This window comes from Orycteropus afer, unplaced genomic scaffold (assembly GCF_000298275.1).
Source record: "Orycteropus afer afer isolate SDZICR_OR568_19922 unplaced genomic scaffold, OryAfe1.0 scaffold00083, whole genome shotgun sequence".
In the NCBI taxonomy this organism is placed as follows: Eukaryota; Metazoa; Chordata; class Mammalia; order Tubulidentata; family Orycteropodidae; genus Orycteropus; species Orycteropus afer.
In genome coordinates, this window is record NW_006921670.1 from 644912 (window position 1) to 658125 (window position 13214).

General features: G+C 52.4%; 1 protein-coding gene across 1 annotated transcript in view; it reads right to left on the bottom strand.

The window, feature by feature from the left end:
* TMPRSS6 (transmembrane serine protease 6) overlaps nucleotides 1-13214 on the bottom strand; it is a 49814-nt gene that overhangs the window by 16774 nt on the left and 19826 nt on the right. The window contains exons 9-12 of the mRNA XM_007941632.2: nucleotides 13038-13147; nucleotides 2554-2699; nucleotides 2056-2154; nucleotides 1109-1222 (exon numbers count right to left, since the gene is read on the bottom strand). Of these exons, the coding sequence (XP_007939823.1) occupies nucleotides 1109-1222; nucleotides 2056-2154; nucleotides 2554-2699; nucleotides 13038-13147 (469 nt within the window). The remainder of the gene's footprint in view (nucleotides 1-1108; nucleotides 1223-2055; nucleotides 2155-2553; nucleotides 2700-13037; nucleotides 13148-13214) is intronic.

Here is a 13214-nt window from a genome sequence, read left to right on the forward strand (position 1 = left end):
GGGATCGGGCAGTGTTTCGTTCTGCTGTGCATGGGGTCGCTATGAGTCGGAAACGACTCGACGGCACTTAACAACAACAACAACATTTAAATCTTAACTCTTCAAGGCCCAGTTCAAAGCTTACCTCCTCTAGGGAGCCTTCCCTGCCTGCCCCCACACCGCAATATTAATCCTCCCCTATTCTTCCTGTGCCACTGGACATCCACAAGGCTTTGGGTCAGACAGTCAGCTGCCCTTCTGCTGACAGATAAACCCTTGGAGGGCAGGGCCATATCTCTGATATCTTTCCTATGTCCTTTCCCTGCCTCACCTGTCGCTGGATATTTTGTAAGTGTTGTTGAGTTGGTTGGATGGATGGATAGATAGATGAAATAATGGACTCATAGACAAGAGGTTGGCCAGACCAACAAATGGGTGCATTGATGGTCCAGTAGATACACTTAGAGACAGCTAAGAGGATGGATAAATTAATGGATATAATTAATGGATATATATTCCTGGTGGCACAGTGGTTAAGTGCTTGGCTGCCAACCCAGAGATCAGCAGTTCAAACTTACCAGCTGCTCTGTGAGAGAAATATCTGGCAGTCTGTTTCTGTAAAGTTTTCCAGCCTTGCAAACCCTGTGATGCAATTCTGCTCTGTCCTACGGGATCTCTATGAGTTGGAATCAACTCAATGGCAGTGGGTTTGGTATAGTTTTTTAAGGTCCAAGGGAGAGATTGGTATAAGGGAGATCAGTGGATGGATGAATGGATAGATGGATGATTGAATAGTCGCACATGTGGATAGACAATGGGCACACAGGTAGTTGAGCAAACCAGGAAATGAGTGGATTAGAAAGCAATGGATGGATGGATGGATGAAAGAGTGGATGTATGAATCAATGGACAGAGGAAGTGCCTGGGGAGAACAGATGATGGATAGGTGGATGGATGGGTGGACAGATGGGTGGATTGAGAGACTGCCATATGAATGTACACAAAGATGGGTTGTTGGGTGTTTTGCAAGGGCAGAAACCTTTGCTGAAAAAGCATGGGGAGGGGCTGGGTTGTCTGTCTGAGATGAACTCTGGTTTCCCGGTGGATATCTGGTCGTATGCCGCCCTACCTTCCTGGCAGTGCTCCTCGTCACTCCCATTGAGGCAGTCAGGCTGCCGGTCACAGACCCTGGACAGTGAGATGCACGTGCTGTCCTCTTGGCACTGGAATGTGGCTCTGCAGACTGTAGGGACACAGGGAAGGGGCAGTGGGAGGAAGTCAGAGAAAATGCTGAGGCTTTCTGATGCCCGGGGAAGAGCCAACGTATGGCTTTTCAGGGACCGCAAATCCCTTTCAGGCCCTCGGCACCTCAACTTGCACAGCAACCTTGTGAGGGACCCAACTTCACAAATGAAGATAGATGAAGAGCCTTGACCAAGCCTTGGCTAAGCTTGAACTTAGAGCCAGATGCTGTTTCCCATGAGGCACCTCCTCGGGCACCTTGACAGGGTCCCCCAGAGGGATGCTGCAGTCTACTTCTCTATTCTCATGTTGAACACTTGGAAAGGGGGTTTGGAGAGATCAGACTAGAAAGGGCAGCCTGCGTGGTGACCCTGGGGCCAGAACCCAGGACTCAGAAAGGTACTGCTCCATTTTGAGCCCCTGAACGGAGGGGTGAGGGCCCTTCTCAAGGGGAGGGGACAAAAGCTTTTCTACTGGGCTGCCTGCTCCTGCCTAACAGCCTCCCCTTGCTCGCCCGACCTCCACCCTCTCTGTTCCTTCTTGGAAGGCTGGCCATGCACACATACATGGGTGGAGAGGGAGGAGCCCTGAGCCAGCAGTCAGGAGACCAGGGTCCCAGCTTGTCCCGCCACTGCCCTACAAGGTGGCCCTGGGGAAGACACTTTCCCATTCTGCTTCTCTCTCACCAGCTTAGTACCAGGGGAGAACCCCCTGCCTGGGTGTTGATAACAGGGACTGGGTGGGGGGTCTCTAATCAAAAGGGTGAGGCTGCCCCCATGTGGGCTCAGTGCAGGGAAGGCAAGCAGCCAGGGGAGTGGGTGAGGGGCAGCTCACCACAGTTTCTCTCATCCAGGCCGTTGGGGCAGTCCTTGATCCCATCACAGGCGGGGACACAGAGTCCGTTCACAGAGCACAGGAACTCTCCAGGGCAGGCTGGGAAGCCACAGGGACACCGTGGGGACAGAGAAGGGGACAGAGAAGCCATGCATGACCGTGAAAACACTCTAGTGTGTGTGCACCTGTGTGCTCACACATATTTAAATGTGTCCCTCAGACACCTGCTAAGTGTGTCAAGACATGCACACAATATATGTGGGCACATATGTGGTGTACCAGGAACACACATGGCAGCCTGAGCACACAAGGACATGCATGTAGCTGCATGCATGCTTGCACACGTGCATGTGCACACACACACATGCACACATAGATGCCTTTGTTCAGCCTGAAAAGCAACTGCCTACTCAGAGTTTTCAGGGATGGCAACAAGGCAGGGAGAGGGCTGTGGGGTTCCGGGGCACCCACTGTGCTCCCCAGCCTGCCCATACTCACGGTCTGACTGGTTGTACAAGCCATAGTGCACCTGCACGCCAGGCCCGGTGAGGGAGATCTGGGAAGTGAAGTTGACGGTGATGCCGGCAGTGGCCACCACGGGGATCCTCTCAGCATAGGGCTGTAGGGTACGCAGGCCACACAGCCTGGAGGTGACCAGAGATGGACTCAGAGCCCCGTAGGCCAAGCCTGGGCAAGGGTGGAGTGGGCAGAGAGAAAGGGGTGCTGTACCCCTCCCCTGCCCCACCTCCTGTCTTGGTCCAGGAGAGCATGGTTTCTTCTGTGGTGATCACTCACTCCCAGAGTCATCTTTTGAGAAAGTGTCCTGGCTGTGTCCCTCCTCTGCTCTAAAACCTTCAATAGCTCCCCACTGCCTGCAGGACAAAATTCAACATCTGGATTCTACTCCCAGCTTTCTGGCAAGTCCAGGTCCTTCTCTAACCCTCACTGTCCTTCCTTAGCAAACAAGGTCAATTGTTGGGGCTGACAAGGGGCTTCTCCATCGTGTCAGTAGAGGCAACAGTCCTTTCCTGCTGGGCCCACTCTCTGGGAAGAGGTAACTCTCCACGCTTGTGGGCGTGGGGGGCAACAGACTCCCATTCAGGCACTGCTGTCCCTCCTATGGAGACACCTCCACAGCCCTAGTAGTCTCCCTGTCGTGCCAGGGCATGAGGGCAAGCCTGGCCCCTCCTCCAGGATCAGTAGAACAGTGCTCATGGGCTGTGACCCCACTCGGAGAAGATGTGTGTGGCCTTCTCCAGGTGCGGCACACCTGTGTGGGGCCAGCCCTGCCCATGGGACTAAAGTCAAAACTATTTCCGTATCAACACTCGGAGGCCTTTTGCCTTTTGTGTTCACTCTTCCCCAAGTCCACAGTGGGGTTTCCAGAGGCCCGTGCCATGTGGCATCAAGGTCAATTGAATGGAGGAGCAGATATGATATGATAGCACGGCCCTCAAGCACGTCTAGACCGACACACTCCAATCCCCTCCAACCCATCTTCTCTGAACTTCACTCTCCTCCTTTACAAAATAAGAATACTGAAAGGTGAGATTTGGGAAAAATGTAAAACATGATATTCTTCTCAGCCAATCTTTGCAGATCAGGAACACATAATTATTTTTCATAGTTATTTATGCTAAAATTAATGGATTTACTATTGTTATTTTAAATTAAAAAGTAATATTGCTAATGGGAGCTCTGGTGGTGTAGTGCCACCAGACTGCTAACCAGAAGGCTGGCGGTTCAAACCTACCAGCCACTCCTGGGAAGGAAGGTTGGACAATCTACTTTTATAGTGATACTGCCTGGGAAACCCAAGGAGGGGTTGCTATAAGTCAGGTTTGACTTGACGGCAGTGTGTGTGTCTGTGTGTGTGTGGTAGCCATTGAATCAGGTCTGATGCACAGTGACCATGTACAAACACTGTCTGGTCCTGCACCATCCTCACCATCCTTGCTGTGTTTGAGCCCATCGTTACAGCCACTGTGTCAATCCATCTCATTGAGGGTCTTCCCCATTTTTGCTGGCCCTCCACTTCACCAAGCATGATATCCTTCTCCAGGGACTGGTCGGGACAACATGACCAAAGTACAAGAGACAGAGCCTGGCCATTCTTGCCTCTAAGGAGCATTCCGGGGCAGCTTCCAAGACAGATTTGTTTGTTCTTCTGGTAGTCCAGATCTATAAACATTCCAAAATTTTCTAAGTTCTCAGGTTTAGTATGGTAAATACAGACAAATGTGACCTGTATAAACAATAGCTCCTTAGGGCAAGCCATAATTTTTCAGAGTGTAAAGTGGTCCTGAGATGGAAATTTTTGAAAACTGCTAGGAGTCCCTGGGTGGCACAAATGATTAGGTGCTTGGCCACCAGTTGAAAAGTTGGCAGTTTGAATCCACCCAGAGGAAGATTGGAAGAAAGGCCTGGCAAATCTACTGCTGCAAGATCCAAAAAAAAACCAAACTCACTGCTGTCAGAGTCGATTCGACTCACAGCGACCCCTCCTTGGGTTTCCGAGGCAGTATCACTACACCTGCCAGCCTTCTGGTTAGCAGTCAAACGCCTTAGGGACTACGCCACCAGAGCTCTCTTGAAAATCATATGGAGCGCAATTCCATTCCAAAACACTTGGGGTCACCATGGGCCAGCAACTGTTGTTTTTGTCCAATACCACAATTCCCTGTGTGCTCACACATATTTAAATGTGTCCCTCAGACACCTGCTAAGTGTGTCAAGACATGCACACAATATATGTGGGCACATATGTGGTGTACCAGGAACACACATGGCAGCCTGAGCACACAAGGACATGCATGTAGCTGCATGCATGCTTGCACACGTGCATGTGCACACACACACATGCATACCTGGATCAGGCCATCTACGGAAGTAGATTGCCCAACCTTCCTTCCGAGGAGTGGCTGGTGGGTTGGAACCACCAGCCTCCTGGTTAGCAGTCAAGTGCCTTAGGCACTATGCTACCACAGCTCCCTCTGTAAAGGGTACCAAAAAAAAAAAAAAAAAAACTCACTGCCATTGAGTTGATCCTGAGTCATAGTGACCCACATTGGGTTTCTGAGGCAGAAAATCTTTACAGAAGTAGATTGCCCAGTCTTCCTTCCACGGGAGTGGCTGGTGGATTTGATCCACCAGCTTCTAGTTAGCAGTCAAATGCCTTAGGCACTGTGCCACCAGAACTCCTCTAGGAAACGCTATGGGGCACTTCTACCCTGTCCTATTGGTTGCTATGAGTCAGAATCAGCAGCAAACAACAAATGAATAAACAAAATGTTATGGTGGGTTGTCATTGCAAAGAATGGCTCCAGGAAGCAGGCAGGGGTGCTAGAGACTCGGGGATCCTGGGCAGGGCTAACAAGGAGCCCAGTGCATCCCTGCACACACTAGGATTCAGGCACCACTGGGCACTGTCCCCACTGAGCTGTGGCGAGAGTTTGGGGAGACAGAGAAGGAACAGGCGCTGGGGCTGGAGGAGATCGGAAAGTTTCAAGCTAGCGGCATCTGAGGATTGTGTTGTCACCCCAACCTCAGCCAGCGGCTTTAAGTCACCAGCATCTGCCAATGAGGTAGGCTTTCTCTTTGTGTCTGGGACAGAATTCCAGACTCAGCTCGTAGCTGGCGGCAACCCTCCCACCAGGCTCAGTCTGGTACCTGGAACCTGTCCATCCTGGCCAGCCCCAGCTCTTGCCCTGGAGGCATGGGGGCAGCAGGCAGGGATGGGGGGCCTGGGGGAGTCCTCAGGGGGCAAGCCTATCAGTTAACAGGGGCCAGACAAGTGCAAGGCAGACAAGTGACCCAGGCTGCCCCCAACTCAGAGATCGTTCAGTCTGTGCGATGTTTTTAAAAATAATTTAAAAAAACGTAATGGCACCTGAATTCCTGTTGTACTCTAGATTCTTGCTTCCGTTGAAAAAGTAGCCCCGGCCACACCAGCTGCAGGTAATCAGAGCCACCCACACTGGGCAGGGCCGCACCCCTCCTCGCCGAGTCCCCGCCACCCTGCTCCCTCCGCAAGTACTGAGCGGCACCCTGGCCTGGCTCCTTTGCCCATCTGGGTTGTTAGTTCACTGTAGGACCTTTGGGGAAGGACAGGCCCCTGGATCTCTAACTCTTCACCCCCACCAAGCCCCCCCCCCCGGACACACCAGGGGTCTAAGGCCTGTGGAGCCCCTTCTCTTCTCAGCTTCAGCAGCTCTTGAGGCGAAGGCACTTTTTACACTGTGTGGCCTGCCTTCCTCTCTCACCCTCTAGACTTGGGAATAGTTCCCTTCTTGCCTCACCCAGACAGTGAGCAGGGTGTCAGCCTTGTTGTGTATTAGGAACTTCACATGGAGGAATTCAAGGAAGACTGGATGGATGGAGGGAGGGAGGACACACATACACACACACACGCCCTTTCCTAAGGCCTTTCTTCTGTGGTACAGCTGGTTGGGTTCAAACCACCAACCTTTCAATAGTAGTGGAACACAATCCACGAGTGCTGTCCAGGGACTCCTGACCCTTGGGTGTTAAATGGGAAGGAAGGTCAAGGGAGGCAGGCAGGTCAGAGGTGGCCAATGCGTTGGACTTGGAGCCACAGGGGCCTGGCTTTGTGAGGCTGTGTGACCTAGGGCACATAGCTCAACCTCAGCCAGCTTCAGTTTCCATTATCTGTAAAATGGAGCTGATAATATCTGCCTGGTAGGATGTTTTAAGGAATCAATGAGAAATTGACTTCTTGGAAAACAGGCCACTTATCTGAGTTCATGGCAGCAGAGGGGGACTGTACTTCAGCACCACCCAGCCCGGGATGCTTGCCCCACGGTGCTGGTCACCCCGGGGCTCTGAAGACAGGAGGGCCACCCCCAGCTAGGCCAGGTCACAGGGGCTCCAGGAGGCCCACGAACAGCCGTCACTGCCTGTGCCTGTGAGCTAGGTGGCGTCGCCGGGGCAGAACCCAGAGAAGTGATGTCAGAGGAAAGGAAGCTGGCGACAGGGGAAGCAGTTCCTGGAAGGGAGTAAGCGGCACCGGTGACACCCAGCTGAGCAGCTTCTGTGTAACACAGAGGCTGGAGAGCGTCCGGTTCCCACAAGGCCAAGGCCCTCCACTCCTTCTGGGCCACTCAGGGGTCACAAAGCCTCATCCACAATGTTCCCAGGCCGGCACCCTCTGCTCCTCCCCATCAGTGACCATTCTGGGCCGGGACCGCACCTCCCCCTCCTTATGGATCTGGGTACGAATTCTGAAAATCCAGACCCTTTCCCAGAAGGGTTTGCACCATCCACACCTGCAGATCCTCCCAAATTTCACTTCAAAGACTCTCCCACCATCTAGAGAGGATCTTTGTCACAGGGGATGGTAACCCAGGGAACGGTCTGCCCAGGGCTTAATGTTTGCAAGCCCTTTCACACGAAGACCTGGGCAGGAGTCTGGAGTGGGGGGTGTGATTCCTGACCTAGGGACCCCAGACTGTTAATGCAGATCTGGAAGGTAGAGGTGGGACTTCTTAGGCTGCTGTTGGAACTGGCAAGAGTCTCAAGAATGGTCAGTTCTCTACCACGAGGCTCATGGATGGATCCAGGATGTCCTGGTGGAGGGACCTAACAGCTGCCATGGGCTACTCAGGGGGTCTGGAGCAAGAACCCACAGAAGGGTGACCACTCATACACATAGGCACAGTCACACACGTACACACACACACATGCATACCTGGATCAGGCCATCCATACACACACACACACACACACACACCTGGATCAGACTGTCCATACACAAACACACACACACACCTGGATCAAACTGTCCATACACAAACACACACACATACCTGGATCAAACTGTCCATACACACACACACACACGGCTGGATCAGACTGTTCCTACACACATTCACACACACACATATGTGCACACACATGCATACATGCCTGGATCAGACTGCCCAGGTTCAATTCCTCCTGCCCCAGTTCGTAGCAGGGCAGCCTTGTGTAAATTGCCTTCTGCAACCACCTCAGGTTCCTCATTGGGCTATGAAGGCACTAAGAACACTTGTTTCCTGGGTGGGTGGTTGTGGGGCCGAACAGCACAGCTCCTGGTGCCCACCCGGTGCAGGGTGTGATCCATCTGAACGTACGGTTGATGCCATATGGAGCTGCCACCCAGGCCCCCACGGGCCACACTCTGCATCCCTGACATCACTCTGTCTTCCCAGGGACCTGGGGCTGAGCACCTGTTTCCTCTTCATTTTTCAGGTGAGTAACCCAATGTTGGGCGAGGGTAAATCCTTGCCCAGGTAGGAAGTAGAGGAGGCAGAATTTGAACCCTGGTCTGTCTGGCTTCTACACCTAAGCTCTTTCCACCTCACCAGCCTGGTTTCGAATGACATTTCATTGGGAAGTAATGAACACATTTGTCTGGAAGACACCATCTCTCTGGTAAGTAATTAACTCCCTTGTTTTACAGATGAGGAAGTGCTGTACCCAGGGTCACACACAGAAACCAGGAGGCTAGAACTCTCTGCATGCATCCTCCACCCCTAATGAGTCTGGGGGAGGCTTGGGCTGAGACAGAGAAGGATGGGAACACTGGGTCCTGTTAGGGTCCACCCCCTAGCCCATCCACTGCCTGGCTGCACCCTGAAGTCCCTCCCCACCACTTATAGACAAAAAGACAAGGACAAGAGGCTGAGTCCTTCGTCTTTTCTAGACCTCAGTTTCCCTACCTGTATCATGAGTGAGGGCTGGGCTTGATGACCAGACATGCTACAGTTCAATGGTGTGTAGGGCACGGGGAGAGCCCCTGCCTGCCCCTCTAGGATCTGTCCCAGTGCCTGAAGCCCCACCACTCCAGCACCATCCTTCGGTTAGACTTTCCTCATCTGTGTCCCACATTCAGATTCCCTCCATCATTACCCGAGGGTGGCACATGCCATCGTCCCTAGGGTCCCACTGCCTGACCATGTGAGGGAGGGAGTAGGAAGGCCTTCCCATAGGCAGTATGGTGTGAACCATCCTGAGTCCTATCGTGCATGGCTGATGGTAGTGGGAGAGGCCCTGACTGTGGGCCCATCCGGGCTCCCCCTGACCCCACTGAGCTTCTCTGCCCTTCCCTATGAAATGGGAAGGGTGCTGTTACATCGGGGGGGGGGTTGGGCTGATGAACTGTCTGCCCTGGGGCTGGGCCTCTGGTCAATGGAAGTGGGGGTGAGTGCGGCAAAGGCAACCCAGAGGACCTTGCTCTACTTTCTAGACCCTCCCGGAGAAAGCAGGTTCAGCTCTGGGTTGGGAGGGTGGCAGGAAAAAACATCATCATTGTTCGCGGAACTGTGACTCATGTGTCATGTCAGGGTCACTCTGTGGGCTACTGACGCAGAGCGGGGAGCCCAGCCATTCTCAGCCTGGTCAGACCCCAGGGGGGAAGCGAGGGGGCCCCTGGGGAGATCTGTGAAGGGTCAGGCAGCTATGCCCAGAAGTGGTAGCCACATATTAAGACAGGTGGGACGAGATGACTTCTAAAACCAAAAACCAAACTCATTGCCATCCAGTCAAGACCAACTCACAGAAACCCCTCCTTGGGTTTCTGAGGCAGTATGTCTATGGCAGTCTTCCTTCCGAGGAGTGGCTGGTGGGTTTGAACCACCAGCGTACTAGTTAGCAGTCAAATGCCTTAGACACTACACCACCATGGCTCCCAGATGCCTTCTATTAGCTCCCAAACAGAGCCTGAAATCACACCCTCCACATCTAAATGCACCTGTATCCCCTTCACTCTCTCCTGAAGCACAAACCATAATCCATGGCCATCGAGTTGATTACAACTCACAGTGACCCAATGGGACAGAGAAGAACTGCCCACAGGATTTCCAAAGGTATAAAGCTTTACAGAAGCAGACTGCCTCATCTTTCTCCTGCAGAGTGCTGGTCTGTTCAAACTGCTGACCTTTAGGTTAGCAGCTGAATACTTTAACCACTGTACCACCAGAGCTCCTCTTTTGAAGCACCAAACCAAGCCAAACTGACCTTCATTGAGTCAATTCTGACTCATAGCGACTCCCAGGCTGTACATCTTTACGGAAGCCAACTGCCTCATCTTTCTTCCGCAGAGCAGCTGGTGGGTTCAAACCACTGACATTTTGGTTAGCAGCCCAATGTCTTAACCACTGCACCACCAGAGCACCTTTTTGAAGCGCAGTCCCTGATAAATTGTAAAAGCTCTGAAAAGGAGTGGTGCGTCAAGGACGCACTGCCAACTCGTTACCTTTTTGTCTGGCTGATTGTTTTGAATAGGATTGACGGACAAGCAAAGTACGAGGGTCAGGGAGTATGGACAGGAACACCACCAGTACCAGCTGCCATCGAGTCGATCTGACTAATGGTGGCCTCGGGTGTGGTAGAATAGACTGTCCTCCATAGGGTGTCAGTGGCTGATGCTTTAGGAATAGATTGCCAGAACGTCTTCTGAGCTGCCTCTGGGTGGATGTGAACCTCCATCCAAGATGTGAGCAGCTTGACCTTTCTACCACCCTGGGACTCTGGACACGAACTCCTGAGTCTGAGAATTCCAAAGCCCTAGAATCTCCTAGGTTTAGTCTGTTGGAATCTTGTGAAGCCAAGAGATCAGAATCCCAGCCTCTCAGAATCCCGAGCCTCGGGGTTGGGAGGGGTTGTTGTGGTCCAGCTCCTGCCTGGTCAAGAATATTCTCTTCAACCTCCTGACTGGCTCCTCTGCCTCCTAGATCCCAGGTGGGGAAGGGTCTCTTCAGCTCTGCAATGGCTGCTTCAAGATCACTCCTTGCTCCCCTAACCTCTATCCTGCCTCCCAATAGAAACATTGAGGTTCCTGATGCTCCCCTCCTAAGCCTACCACTCCACCACCTCTTGACCCTCCTCTTTTCTAACCATCATCACCCCTGTCCCTAAACCTTCCTCAGCTTCCTCTATGGGTGCTTCCACACAGCATTTAGACGTGGAATCTTCCCCATCTTAGATACCCCCTTCCATGAAGGAGAGTCAGGAAGAGGAGGAAGAAATGGAATGTGGGGCTAATTGCCTTCACAAACAACTTCCTCCATTGCCATGAGACCTGAAGAACTGGGTGGTACCTGGCTACCATTCCTGAACATTTGGATCTAAGAATCTACAGAAGAATCCTGACCAAAAGTGGGGGGAAATGTGGAACAGAATTTCAATTGTCATGGAATTCAGACTATCTGGAGTCACGGAGGCTGGATGAACCCCTGAAACTACTGCCCTGAGATAATCTTCAACCCTGAAACTATAACCAAAAATATCCCCTGGAGCCCTCTTTAAACCAAATAGCAGTCTAGGTTAACTTGTAAAGATTGTTATGAACATGGTGCTCTTTCTAAGAACTGACTACATGGGATCAAATTATTAACAGCAACTGGAAGTCAGACAGGAAGCCTAGGTGAAGTGAGTGTGAGACAATACAGGGGAAACAAGTTGGAAAAAGTGAGTGAGAATGGCTGCACAATTTGAAGAACGTAATCAATGGCACTGTAATCTACATGTAGAAGTCATTGAATTGACGTGTTGTGCTGTGTATATTTTCAACAACCATATATATAGGAGTTAGTTACATGTATAGTATGTATGTATACACACCCCCTTCTTGACATTTTAGGAGGAGGTCTGGTGGCACTGTGGTTAAAGCATTGGGCTGCTAGCCGAAAGGTCAGAGGGTAGAAAACCATCAGCCACTCCACGGGAGAAAGATGAGGCAGTCTGCTTCTGTCAAGATTTATAGCCTGAGAAACCCTATGGGGCAGTTCTACTGTGTCCTGTAGGGTTGCTCTGAGTGGGCCTTGACTCACCAGCAGTGGGTTTGGTTTTTGTTTGTTTGGGTTTTAGGAGCCCTGGTGGAGTGATGGTTAAGTGCTCGACTGCTTACCAAAGGCAGGCAGTTTGAACTCACCGGTTGCTCTGAGGGAGAAAAGACCTGGCCACCTGCTCCCATGAAGGTCACCCCATGGAGCAGCTCTGCTCCGTCTTGCAGGGTCACTCAGAGTTGGACCCAACTGGGCGGCACACAGCAGTAATAACCTTGCATGCCTCCTCTCCACACGCATGTCTCCAAAGCATATCTGCTCCGTCTCCCTTCCCTCCTTGGTCCCCTGCCCACCCCACTCCTCTAAAGCTGGCAGGACTTTTGGCGACCTTCTGCTGCCAGACCCTGAGCTTTTGCTGGTCCTCACCCTGCTGACCTGACCCTGCCAGATCTAACCCTGGGATGGGCTTTCCTTTGCTTGACCCCAGCCTCCAGCCACCTCACAGAGGGACTCACACTTTCATCAGAGGCAAAGGGCAGGAACAGGTGAAAGGGCGGGTCCCCAGGGGGACATAGGCGGCACAAGGTTGTCCTCTTGCCAGGAGTATTCTGATGATGAAAAGTGGTGCCCGGGCCCTGGCTGTGTGGCTTTTCAGCCGTGACCTTGGCCAACAGTGGGAGGCTGGCATAGAGAAGACCAGCCTCCATTTGCTCCTCGGTGGGCTTAGGTGCACAGGCACTCTCGTTTGACAACTCCGAATGTCAGACACTGTGGCTCCAGTGCCCAAGGCAAGCTGCCATCTCTCTAACTGTTAAGCTGCCGTCTCTCTAACTGTTAAGCAGTCATCTCTCTAGCTGTTAAGCGGCCATCTCTCTAGCTGTTAAGCGGCCATCTCTCTAACTGTTAAGCGGCCATCTCTCTAACTGTTAAGCAGTCATCTCTCTAACTGTTTTGAACACAGAGCTGTCTAGTGACCACATGTGCATCTGAGGCCTTTCGGGTAGCAGGAGTGTGGAAGGCACCAAGGAGGGGACCAGGGCAGGGCAGAGTTGCTGCTGGGGACAGCAGGCCTGCTGCCAACCCTCTCCCCTTTTCTGTGCCTCACCTCCAGGGCTTGCACTCCCAAGAGTGGTATCTGTGGGAGAGTGGAAAAAGCCTAGGGAAGGAGGAGAGGGAGGGGGTTTGCGGAGTGGGTACCTCCTGTTTTGGATCGTCCACTGGCCATGCGTACACGGTAGGTCGTATTTCTGCCTCCGCAGTGCGTAGGCGTCAAACCACAGGGCCAGGCCGTACTCCAGAGAAGGCACCTGAGAGACAGGTGTCCATATTAGGGGCTAGGGGTGTGGCCAGCTGGTGGGTGTGGCCAGCTATCCA